Genomic DNA, 13625 nt, shown 5'->3' with positions numbered 1-13625 from the left:
TAGTTCAGCTGGCTTCCAGAACATATACACCAAGATTCAGTGCTGTGGATTGCCTCTAACTTGATTGTAGACTGTATGTTTTCCACCAACACATAGAAAATCAATGCAAAATGGTCACTGATGTCGAATGGCAAAGTATCATCCAATACCAACAGTCCCCAAGGGGAAAGGATTTCAAAGGCTTTTTAGCTCAACCTCGTTTGCATATTATTGTCTCGAAAGGGTTTGAAGTATTTTGATGTCTGTACAGGCAGGTGGAGAACGCCTAAAAATACTGAATACTGCAGCTGCAGGTAACATTTGTGTAAAATCTGTAAAGCCTCGTAGACGGAGGACAAAGATGGAGCACTTGAAGAATCCTGAAAAAAATCTATAGAAAAATCTATAGAAGAAGAGGCAAATGTCACCCATCTGTCAACCAAAAGAGCCAACCAGTAATTAAACCAGAAGACATGTTAACCAATCACATCATACATAATACAGATCATGATACGTTCGGCTGTGTGGTGGCAGACATATTAACTTATTTCTGTGATGATATAGATAAGTCCACCTTTTGTTTTTCTTGGCTTTCTGTATCTAAGATGTGCATTTGCATTGTATTTATTCAGTCCTGAAATCGAGTAGGTTTTTAAATTAAGCTGTAAATCTTCTATATTGATGTATATTTAGGTCTTGGTGACCACTATAATTAAAGTAAAAGTCTCTTATTAAAGTCTCTTTTCATTCATTTAGATGGGCAGTTGCTCTTATCCAACAAAAATGGCTGCTGAGTGGCAAGACTAAATGTATATACACAATAAGTACTTTACTGTATTTGTGTGCCCCCCCCCCCCCCCCCCCTTTTATTTAGAGCATAACACATGAACCCTGTTCAGTTGTCTGCTGAGGATAGAAAAGCTGCAGTGATGAAATGCTTTATAAACAGCAACAATAAATAATAAAGTGCAACCTAGTTTTATCACACTTTGTATTACTAGCGACCGTGACACCTGTAAATTGGACCAAATTCAACTATGGGCACATATTTCTGAGACAGCTCATAACAACAATAACCAATAACAGAAAGAAAGGTGAGGACTCCAGATGGTCTCCTCCCTCAACCTGAGCTGTTCTCCAATTTAAATCCACAAAAGGTCAAGTAAGATCTGCCTGGCAGACAGGAGGAGAGACAGAGTGTGAATAATTAGTGTCTGTGTTGCCATAGTAACAAAGTGCACTGTACAGTGCCGAGCAGAGGGAGGGGATCGCTACATGAAAGTGGACGTCCCACAGATTTGTGAGCTATCCCCATTGAGGGAGCATAAAGAGTATCTCGGTTCTCCACAACCCAAAAACAGCATGTAGCACTTAAGTATGGTATCATTTGCCTCTTAGCAATCCTGCACGAATCACCTCAGTTTGGGTTCCAGTCTTTTCTTGAAGAAGCCTCTTGATGATCTGACTGTGTCTGGCATCCCTTATCCCATCAAACATAAACTGTCAGATGCATGAGCATTTTGGACAGTCTTTGAAAAACATTTTCCGATTTGTGCTTAGATAAGAGTAGAACACCCAAGAGTTAGTCTTTTATGTGCATCTGAAAGCCATAATCCTCTATACTTTGACTGCATACCTTTGAATACTTGATATGGCATGCTGCAGAGATCCACTCTGAGCTTTTGTTTGGCCTAATTTATGAGGTAAACCACCCAAGCTTGGTCTTTTAAAGCAGCAGGAAGAAAAATAAATAAAATTGCAGACAAACTGCTCATGGATAAACACCGCAATTTATCTGCAGATAATAAGAAAAAAGAGAAATCCAACAGATAAACATCTAGTAAAGCAGTAAAATACTTTAATTGGCAAAATTGGTAAAATAGTTGAATTCAAAAAACCTCACAGTGTGAAAAACCTTCAGTTCATTTCAGTTTTATTTATAGAGCTCCAAATCACAATCACAACAGGCGCTGAATATGCCGAGTCACTAAACATTAAAGGGTAATTTAAATCAAGCTATAACACCAATGCACAAAGCTGTCTTCACTTTAAAATGTAAATGTAAATTTAAACAGAATACATTTTTTATTTATTAATTTTAAATCTCCATATCTATAAAGGTCAAATCATGAAATTTAGGGAAAACAGAAGGTAAGGGGGTTTGTTTTTTTGGTTTTTTTTAATCAGCATCTCGATTTTTAGTTTACTCTAACTCAATAATTTTTTTTTATGGCATTTACAGCGCACTTTTTTTATTCTTTGCAATTGCTTTTCCAGCACTTGTCCAATTAAACACAATAGATAAACCAGGTTATTAAATATAAAACTAATATTGGTTTGCAATATTTTACTTTCATGAGTTTAAAATCCAGATAAAAAATACAGCTTAATGATGAAATTCTCAAAAAGAAGAAAGAATATATATGTTTTGTTATAACCATTTTATACATTTTTTGATCTTTTAATATCTAAATTAATATAATGACAGACATTAAAGACTTTATTCAAATTTAGATGGAAATAATTTATTATTGATGAATGTACTGAATCTGAAACCGAGGAGGAACTATGCTACACCTGTGCATGTTCCCTCTTAAGTGGACCTGAAAAAGGTATAACAGGAACAACTACTCTGTCTGCAGCTGTCTGTGTCTCCATTCACAGCTGAGCACCATCCCCATCTTCAGATGCTTCATTAGAGCTGCTTTTGTAGTCCTTTCTGCCATCTGTTGTCTTTACTTAAAAGCATGTTCAACTTGGGCTGAAATCAGGGGAATGTTACGGCTATTTAAGAACATTACATTTCTTTGCTTTTAGAAGCTCTTGGGTTAGTTTGCAGTATGTTCTGAGTCAATATCCCTCTGTGGATCACTTCAGTTTTGCAGCATTTGACTGAATCCCATGGAAAAACAAAACAAAAGCTATATCACTATACACTTCAGAATTTGTTCGACTACTTCTCGTCATCAAAATACTGCACTGACCCAGTTCCACTGGCACCCATGCATGCCTATGCCATCAAATTGGCTCTACCATACTTGACAGATGATGCGGCATGCTTTGATCATAAGCGCTCCCTTTCCTTCTCCATACTCTTCTCCTGCCATCACTCCGCTAGTAGTTTGATTTGTATAAAGAACACTGGTCCCGAACTGGACTGGCTTTTTAAGATATCTTTGAGTTAAGTCTATTGTGGCTTTTCTATTCTTGAGCGTTCCCATACTGAGATAAACTATCTTTTGAAGTTGCTGACTACTTCAACATGTCTTTGGATCACATAAGGAGCACTGTGAGCACCTACCAAATGCAAATACCAATTCAAGTACAGACCTTGTATCTTCTTAATTTACAGGGAATTAATGCGGATTTGGGTTTCACCTGGCCATGACACTGCTTATCAGTCAGCTGTCCAATTATTTTTAAATCCATAAAAAGGAGTGACTACGCAAAGGAATATTCATTTAAAAAATGTCTATATGGTCATTCGTTTATGGTTAATGCAGTGTTATTATTAAAACCCCTGATTTAAAACGAAAAGTCTAATCTCAGTCAAACCTCAGTTGCGACATTATAAACGGTCACTGTCTAAAGGCAGATTTCTCCCAGACGTCTGTGGGAAATCTGCCTTGTAACTTATGACGTAACAGGAAACGCTTCTTAACCCTGCGATGTAACCTACCAAGCCATTTAGTTGTTGTGAGATGTATTGACCTGATGCGTACCATAATATACACATGTAGTTACATTTTTCATAAGATTAAAAGGGGTTTGTAAGTTACAACAGATTTCCTGCAGAAGTCTAAATCAGGCTTTACTGAAGGACCAGAAGCAAATAGCAGTGAAAGTTATGTAATATTAACCAACAAAGTCCATATTCTGACTTTATGACTTTTTTACTTCAGGTCTGAAGCTTATTGAAATGATTGTAATTGAAATGATTATTTATGTGTTTATAATGTGTTTATTCTGATATAAATAAAGAACACAAATTTGCTACAAACAACTGAAATTAACATTAGCCAGAAAATATGGCAAAAAAGCATGACACTCACCTGTGACCTGCACCCCGATGCGGAAGTAGACGTCAGAGTTACTTAGATATCTCTCCACCAGGATATAATACCATTGCTCCCAGGCAGGTACAAGGGTGACTAATTCACAAGGGTTCCACTCCCTGCAGTCGAGGGCACTTGAGTTATGCACTGGCGGTGCCCGCGCTCTTATCTTCAGCACCACGGGACAACTGTCACTACTCTTGTTCTTGGTGCTGCAGTTTACCAGCTGAACCTTCACCTTTGATATATAATTGGGGATGAACACTCTGCACAGGCACACATAAACACATGTTTTAGGCATTATACCACACAATAAAATGTTGACCTCTACTGAGTAAACATAATGTAAGTCAGCTTCATTGAAATAACTGTCTTTTAGATTTGTTGAATGTTGTGCATCACATCTATTCTGCAAAGGCTTCTATGTTAAATCTATATACTATATATTTTATCATGAGAAAATTAAGATAAGGCTTCAATAAATATATATATATAGTATTATAGTCCCTTCACATCATTTATGCAGCACTCATAATAGCAGCTCTCCTTCCTTTAGGCACCATAGCAAAGACCATGAAAAAAATGAAGATTAACCTTGGAAGCAAATTCTTATTATTCCACTCAAAAGACTCAAAGTAGGTGAAGTTAATAAAGGTGTGCAAACTAATCACACACAGGAATTGCATCTTTTAAAATGAAATTGCAAGATACATTAAAAAAACAAAAAAAACTCATAACTTAAGAGGCAGATGAAGGATTAGGCTGGGGAAGTGTTATGCTGCAAAAAATAAAAATAAAACGCAATTTTCTCCTGGTGTCTTTTCTCAAAGTCAAGCCCCTGTCAGGTTTCTAGGAGCCCACGTAGGTGACTTACTTATAAAGTGCAGATCTATTATGGACTGGGATCATCTGGTCAATGAAGTATCCAGGGTAAAGTACTGAAATCCCAATCAGCCTCTGAACAATGAGCTGAGGCTGGAATAGATACTGGCATTCCTCAGACAGACCCTACAAAGATAAAGCAGCAGTTGTTCAGATTGTATTTTTGTGGTTAACTCACCAATTTTTTTAAAAGCTGGTAAAGAGGAGATTAGATATCATTCAGACCGACTGAAAATTCCTAATGGACTGTGTGCATTAAGCCTGTCAGCCTCCTGGATTAATATCATTCCGTCCTCCCCCTCCCTGCCACACAGCGTAACATGCACCCACTATTTCACTTGTGTTGTTCTGAACCATTAATGCTTGATGTGCATTACTTTGTGAGATGAGCCGAGTAGACAGACTGATTTAGAGCCAAGAGACCGTGCATTAGTTTCTACACATGATGTGCTGTAAAATTTGTTTGTAAAATGAAGAGAAGCCTTTTGCACCTGATTCAACAGGACAGGTGTGAATGCCAAATTAGGCCCTTCGTTTCTGTCAACTGATCATTGACCCCTCCTGCTCTCGAGTCACAATTACTGTGGCATGTCATTAGTCTGGAAGCTGCTGGGGTGACCCTTTGATTTATTACAGCCTGTCGCTTGGACATGCACATGCACCTTGTGCTTGAATAAAAGCTCAACCAATGTGGGCTTTTGAGAGCAAATGGTTTTACACTGTGAGCCCAAACGGTTTTGATGTTCAATAGCTTTACATTTGACCTTCTTCATACCAAAAGCGATGTGGGCATTCATTCATTTTCCACAGAATTTCACTCTTGGCAAGGTGTTAAAGCCTCTAAAACTCCATTAGAGCCATAAAGCACTAAACCTCCCTAATGAAACCCTGTCTAAATGCATTATTTTAGCTCCTTCAGTCACAGTTGCCCACCGAGACGATGTAATTTTAAGGTTCGCTTTGGTATATATAGTATGTCAAAGTTTATCAGGTATACATGGAGAGCTGCAAAAAAATAAAAACCTTTTAGAGCTTGTGTTCTCAACTCTGTTCAATTGTATGCTATTGTATTTGAGTCAGCAGTAAGTATTGTTGTATTGCTGCTGCACTGAATTGACAGGACATAGTACCTGTCAACACATTCTGATCCCAAGGTGTCAAATACAACAGTTTGCCACTGGCATCACAGAGATAAGCAGAAAGCTGTCCCCTCTCTTGGAAAAGGTGTAGCATTGGCCTAGAGGTTTGTTAGCACGTAGACCGTGGCTTGTACCTTATTAGGGAACTTTTGCTGACTTGTTTTCTTTTCATTTTTTTTTTCATTTGCACTCACGTTTTTATCTTGTATAGGTACCACAACTACCTGTTTAAGTTTAGAAGAACATTTTACAAATGTACCTCTTCACAATATTAGCCCTTCGTTTATAAAAATGCTCAAGGGCATCCAGTGCGCTCTACAGGGACATATAAAAAGGGTATTACAGAACTCCAATTTTGCTCTGTAAAGAGTAGCATATTCTATTTGCAATAAAGGACATTTCAGCAAATGCAGTTATTCTCTTTGACTCTGTTTTCAGATGCTAAATCCTTACTTACTCTTAAGATTGGTATTAAACTGAGATTGTTATAAATGCGTCGCACATCTCCCTTTTCTGCTTGCATTGCTTCCAATTGTGTCTATTTTCTAAAGGAAAAACATCTTGGTTGCTAGAAAATTGCTTCAGAAAGCAAAATTTTAAAAGGTTTGTTATTTCCATCTATAGAGTGTGTCATTGGAAGCTGGTCACATTTGAGCCATGGTGGCTTATATCCCCAAATCCCCCAAAACAAACCAATTCTTCTGTATATGTGATGCTGCTGGCAAGTTCTGATTATATTTTTGATTGTTGTGTATTTCAGGTGCACTTTTGCCAGTCAGTGGAAACCACAAAGCACAAGTGAACACCATGCCAGTGACACATAAATTCCCTGAAATGGAAATCAGCAGGTGTTTATGCAGCCAAATAGGAGAACACAATGAGATGAAGAAAAACTCTCTGACACTGTTCAGCCTCTTTAGGTTCTGCAGCACATACTGGAATACTAATGCCAAGGATCACTTACATCATTTTTATTTAATTTTTTTTTTTCCCGTCACAAAGGGGAGTTAAGCAAGCATGAAGAAAATGATTTAGATATCATTAGAGTTATGATACATAACGCTCTGACACAAATAAGCTTACATTTTACCAGTCATAAGTGGTGAATGATGTGTAACACAAACATGATGCAGTCTTTTCATTTACTGCTCTAAACAACTGATGCTGGGTGCAGAGGGGTTTCTATTTTTCACAGCGTGGATGTAACGCTGGCAATATTGGTCTAGTGGTTCAGTACTAAGAAAGATTCATTCCGAGTATTTGTTTTCAGTAAAGCTGTAGGAATTCTGGTGTTTATTTGTGATAAATGTGCAGGCTCACCTTGACTGAGATCTTGCCTTCATCCTTAGGTAAATGTGCCGCCAGGAACCAGTCTCCAGGGAGAGGGCTGGTCACGTTGAATGCTCCTGTTGTACGGTTTGGAAGAGTCCAGGTCAGAGTCACAGCAAAGGACCCTGGGATGACTGTATCCCGAGGGAAGCGGGTGTACAGGGGGTTGATTACTGGAGGAGCCCCGGACCTGAAGTACCTATTAATCACAAAGCCACAGTTCAGCCTCCTTAGGCCTAATACTGTCATAAACAACAGGAACATCTGCTAAATATTAAAGTTATCCATGGGAACAGCTAACAGCAGAAGTACAGCTGGCATCCTATACACAAATAAGAATCACAGCAACAAGTTCTCAGACCACACGTCTTCAAAAATATTATATATTTATACACCAGACAAAGATGTTTCAAGCAAGGAGTTAATTTATTCAGCACATATCCATCTTTGACCTTTCTTTTGATCTCAGCTATGCACCTGTAGAGCATTGACTGTATCGCGCACAGTTATGACACCACCACACTGACAATCCAGACAGACAGGCAGATAAACACCTGCCAAAGCACTCAAAATGGTCTTTGTTCTGGTTTCTGCTAGAGCAAGTGATTCCAAGGCCATGTTTCTGTATGACAAACACACACACAAACACACAGCTGGTACCGTTTCAGATACAGAACATTAATAATAAGCTCTTCATATCTGAATGGAACAAGCGCGTATATTATTTCAGATGCTATATCACTGAGACACAGGAGACTGACAAAAATACATAAAGCTTCATACAGCTAACGGCTTTACAGTTTCTCCTTGCGTGTAGGCTATAACCCCTTATTTTTCTAAATGTATTTAAGATGCTTATAATCAGCTGGAGAAGAAGAACACTTCAGTTGGAGAACAACAACAGAACTGTGTTAAGCCAAACTCGGTGTCTTACACAGTCACATTGCGGTTCGGGCAGCTGTCTCCAAACGTGCCCCCTTGCTCCTTGAAGGTGATGAGATTCCATACGGCCATCATGGTGTCGTCAGGCACATTGAAGTGGAACAGTTCCACACTGGCGAAGGAGTTGAAAGCACTCAGCTTACGAGGCGTACGGGTGAAGTATTCAGTCACAAAAAGGCAATCTGCAGGGAAGAGAATAAGAGGAATGTGTCCCAAAAATATTTGTGATGGTGGATAGCCTTTAAGCCTTATCAAGCCATTACTCTGCTTTGTCACAACTGAAAGTCACTTTCAACATACTGATGTGCGCATCATGTTTGGCATGTTACCAGATTAGTTTAGAATGTTACCAATTTAATTTGGTAACATTTCTTTTCAATGCATACAAACTATAGCTGAGGTTAATGGAAGTTGCAAGAAAATAAAAACGTGACCTAATAATGGTATTATATGAAAAGTCAGGTGATCAAAGTGATGTAGTGTCCAATGCAGGGCACTATATCACAGGGTGGAAAACAGTTTTACTGCCACTATTACTTTAAAGTAACAACGTCCTATAAATCTTGAAGCAAAGTTGCAATGAAAAGATAGACAAGACAGGCGGGTGCTTTGCTTTACTCTGAAGTGCAATGGTTGGTTTGAGGAAGAGAAACTTTGACTCAACTGACTGAACATCCCATATGCTTTGACTCATGGTTGTAGCTGGGAAACTTAAAACTTAAAAAAAATGACATCCATACTGCATGCTACATACTACAGAAGGACTGCAGAGTGTACTATTATAATCTATTAAATGTGTTGCACAGTGTAGTATGACCGCTAAGCTGGAAACGACCCTGGATTTATTTGTATGTTCATGTATTCAATGTATCTATAGCTCCACGGACGTTTATGGTAGCCCATAAAATAACTGTCAGCACATCTCAATTAGGAAAGCTGTGTGCTTGGAACAACTATCTCACTAACAGACCAATATCAACATTGTTGAAAGCATTGAATCATGATTAAAGCTGTTGCTTACAAAGAATAAATATTTAATTATGAACATTTCCCAATATGCCTGTACTATCACTGCTGTGACTAGAGAGCAGTTTTAAGGTGACTCTCTGTAATGACTTACAGAGTTTCACCTCAGAGGCAGCAAATTATTTCTTTAAGAGGTAAATAATCAAAATATGTGATCAAAGACTTTTGACTCCTTTAAAAGAAGCTGCGGGAGACGGATATATGCAGGCTCACTCACGTCCTGCATAATGTCAAATCCTTGGATTACACCCACCAAAGCCTCTCCATATAAATGCAGCAGACAAGCAGCAGGTGTAATCTGCCACATTACCTACATGAGCTGGGCTGGCATCAAGCACAGCCAGCAGGTGGGCAAAATCTGGGGGAAATTGTGTGCAAGTCACTTAATTGCTACACTAGAACATAAAGCGTCTTTTAGGCGAGGCGTTATCATAAATATAAACTCAAGTAGGTAGAAAAGAAGGCAGCAGATTATTACGGGAATAATGCGGTGGCACTTTGATGTTTCACTGGAGGAAAATGCTTCCACTTGTGGCGCATTCGCTTTCTGCGTGTCAGCCATTAAAATTGCAATACCTGTGGTGACATTGTTTGGGTTTTCTTTTTGTCTCACCTACAATTTGTACAAAAATATAAATAATTTCACACCACTGTTTTCAGAATACAGTGAATAGGAGCCCGGACCTCTAAAATGATGACAGTAAACTAACAAAACAAAACAAAACAAAAAATGATAAATAAAACGAGTGAAAAGGCAATGAGGTGCAGACGTGTAAAGAAATAGGTTTTCTTGAATGCGCAATACTTTCTTATGTTTGCGTAAAAGGAGCAAAATAGCTCTTTTCTGGTCTTTTCTTCCCCCACGACATTATCCACTCACCTATGGAGGCAACCTTGAATACTAAAGATGTACTACGGAAGCAGAAACTGAGAAGAATGAAGTGGTTTGCTGTCAAGAGTGAAATCCTAATCCCATACAAAGCTCCAGGTCTTTATTTGAGCCTCATTCCAGCCTTTTGCTGGACTGTTATCTCTGGTATATGTGAGCCTTCTTTACATTAAGGTTCTTCTTTGCCCTTTCATTAACAGACTGTGACTGGGGTCACAGCCTGAAGTGCTATAACTCAAAAGGGTGAGTTTGGCGCTAACAGTGCTGGAGTCTGCAGTAAGCCTACAGTCACTGCTTGGCTGATTAGAAAGAAACAGACATGATTTTTTCTTTCCATTTACAGATTGCAGCTAAGCCCACAAAAAGTGTAGTTACAGTGGATCGGTCAGAAAGAGGTTTAAAAAAAGAAGAACCCGCCGATTTTGCACATCTAGAAGTAGGACTGTGAATGGTGATTACGCTATTCAAGAGGAATCCTTAAATCAGAATTAATTGCTAATCGTCACTTTTTCCAGGTGTCATAATCTAAGGTACATGAAAGCCACCATTCATCATCAAAAATACACCTTCACACAATCTCTAGATCACTAACAGAGGGTCAGGGCTGTCACAGCGGTCAAGAGATGGTAGAGGGAACTAAGAAAATCAAACTCTTCCTTTTTTAAAACCTTTGCTTATTGTCATTTTGCCTCTTTACTGGCACAAACTAAAATCTTAGAGGGGTTTATAGCCAAAGGATTTTAAAAAATCATTTTTCCTAAGCATAGCTTTTAATCATCATTTTTATCACAAGTTAATATTTAAGGCTTGATTTTGCTTGTACATGTTAATTGCATCAGTGTCTTGCAAGTACTGAATATCCTGAAACAGGGTGCGTTTCTTTGGCAACTGTCACAGCCTCGCGTTTACATTTTTATAGTTGTGATTTCCAATGCTCTCTAATGTGCAAGCTATACAGAGGTGGTTACCGTCACACTTAATTGACAAGACAGGCTACGTGTCAAACGCGTCGAGATCTCAAGATCTGAGGTTGTTGTGACAAAATGAATACAGAAAATTAGAATAATGAACTGACATATCTATTTTCAAGCTACGCGTGAAAAGCTCCGGGCTCGGTGACACTCCAGCAGCCACGCACAGAGACTTCACTTAAGTCTGAAGGTGTAAACATGCCAAAATATCTAAATATGCTTGTTTGCTTGCCAGCCAAATAAAGACGTTTCATTTGAAGATAAAGGCAGCCGAGTGCTTACAGGCTTTCTCATAGTGCGGTTCTGGATTCAATAATCTCTTCAATGAGCACCTCCCTACCACTGTTTTACTCTGTTAGAGGCTTAATATAGACATAATCCTGCTTTTTGTCATCTCAACATGGGATTTATCCATTAATACTTAGCCGGGCTGTCTTTAAACTTTATTTTTTGGAACAGCAAAAAGTAATTGCTGCTTTTCGAAATTCCTCCTCCTCTAGCAGATTTTAAAATCTCTCTCTCAAAAAAAAAAAAACAGCTGCTAAAAATCAACCATCTGGAACAAGAGCCACTAAATGACACCAAATTTAATACTGGCCAGCGATAAAGTCAAATTTTGAGTCAACACTATTCTCTCCTCCATCCTCCTCACATCCACCTACAGAAACAAACGCCTCGAAGATAACACGCAGCCGTAAAGATTACTGGACCTTCCACTTCCACAATGGGAGATGCAGGCACCAGAGATATTAAACATTAACAATTCATACACATCTAAACATGCAGAATCTGCCTGGCAATCAAGTGGGTTAACATAAATTATTTTATGGTAAAGAATAAGCTCTAATTCTCTGTTTTCTCTGTTTTACTGAGATATATCCAAGAAAGCAGGGGAGGAAGGGTAAAGTGGGTAAACTGGGCTTTCTGTCTAAAGCCAAATATGTCGAATGAGTTACTAGAATTCATAAAGCAAAACAGCAACAAGTCAGACAGACCTGTATGGTCCTTAGTGGCCACAGCCAGTACAGTCTGTGCTGTAGGTATGGATTCATTGTTATCACACAGGGAGATTTTTGTTGCACACCTCAGTCTTGAAGCAGCAAAGAAATTTTCGTGGATAGACATTTAAAAAAAGAAAAAAAATCAAGGAGGATACTCTTAGGTTCTTCTGTTTTTTAAGGAAACAGATAGAGAGAAATAATAAGAGCATGCTGCACTTTTCATACATTTAAAAACCTAAAAACAACTTGATTTTACAAAAGTCAACTTCAAAATTGTCCCATTTCCCAGTTAAACCAGTTTAGTCCTCATCTCCTATCAAAGCAGGCTAAATTTAAGACGGGAAACAAGAAGGTTTGACTTAACCTTTCCCTTTATCCCATTACTATGGTCACATTTTGTAGTCAGCCGTGCCAGCGTGCACTAACTTGGCTTTGAGCCTTCGCGTCTCCGCAAAACGAGAACAAATGAAAGGTAACAAGAGTCAACACATCCGGACTGATCTGTTTTCTTGTGACCACATTTAGACCTCCGTATCGTAGCCTACGACCTATAGGAGCTTCACTCAGTGCATTGTGAGCCATAATTAGCAGCATCCTTCCCCATACGTCACGTAACCGAAGCAGGTCTGTGTTCGTGAAAACCGTTTTGTCAGTGGCCGAGACTGAAAGCAGCAGCTGTGGATGTTTCGGAGACTGAATTGAAGCCAGAGACAGGATGAGATGCTGCCGCCGCTGCTGGGAGGATTTCAGCACCTCGACAAAAGGAACAGCTCTCCGCGAATCAAAAGCAACACTCACTGAATGGAAACTCACCTCCAACAGCGCAGAGATAGGTGTAAACAAGCAAGAGGAGCCTCGGAGGGCTACATCCTGAGCCCAGGCGCTCCAGTTGCCACATCGTTAAAAGCAGAATATTTTGTGAGGGGCTCCAGCCCGAGTGCAGTTCTCAGACGCTCTGCTGGTCTACATTTTTTCAGATATTTGCCAACGACCAGCTGTTTGTGCATGACGTCATTCAGACGACGACGGGACAGCGCCTCCTCTTTGGCTTTGATTTGACAACCTCAATATGTCGACTTATTTCATTGGACCTCCGGCCCTGTCAGTCCGGCGATAGTGCAGACGTAGATTGCACCACAAGGATTCACACTTCGCCGTCCGGGCCACCCGACACGGGCACGAGTGAGGTGTGAGGCTGCAGCTGCCCCTCGAGCCTGCAGCCTCTTCTGCCAGGACCCAGGACACAAAGTTGGTACTTTGGAGGAATGGAAGACTTCATCTTATGTGGTCGTGCACAAGCCTCAAAACTAATAAAATGCGATTTCCAGCGATTAATAAATTCAAAGCAACTAATTTGGGTTTCTGTTAGACTAAAAAAAAAGTAAAAGTGCAGCAACTCCACGTGTCTGTCT

The 13625-nt window shown here is 39.3% G+C and overlaps 1 protein-coding gene across 1 annotated transcript in view; it reads right to left on the bottom strand.

Moving 5' to 3' along the window:
- tmem8b (transmembrane protein 8B) overlaps positions 1-13233 on the bottom strand; it is a 39809-nt gene extending 26576 nt beyond the window's left edge. Inside the window, exons 1-5 of the mRNA XM_084947555.1 lie at positions 13027-13233; positions 8319-8508; positions 7376-7583; positions 4909-5042; positions 4032-4300 (exon numbers count right to left, since the gene is read on the bottom strand). Coding sequence (XP_084803681.1) covers positions 4032-4300; positions 4909-5042; positions 7376-7583; positions 8319-8508; positions 13027-13111 — 886 coding nt within the window. The 5' untranslated portion in view covers positions 13112-13233. The remainder of the gene's footprint in view (positions 1-4031; positions 4301-4908; positions 5043-7375; positions 7584-8318; positions 8509-13026) is intronic.
- Positions 13234-13625: the final 392 nt, after the last annotated feature.

Source organism: Perissodus microlepis, chromosome 12 (assembly GCF_051167445.1).
Source record: "Perissodus microlepis isolate ML-2025 ecotype Zambia chromosome 12, ASM5116744v1, whole genome shotgun sequence".
In the NCBI taxonomy this organism is placed as follows: domain Eukaryota; kingdom Metazoa; phylum Chordata; class Actinopteri; order Cichliformes; family Cichlidae; genus Perissodus; species Perissodus microlepis.
Note: the sequence above shows the minus strand (reverse complement) of the source record. Positions and strands in the feature narration are given on the sequence as shown.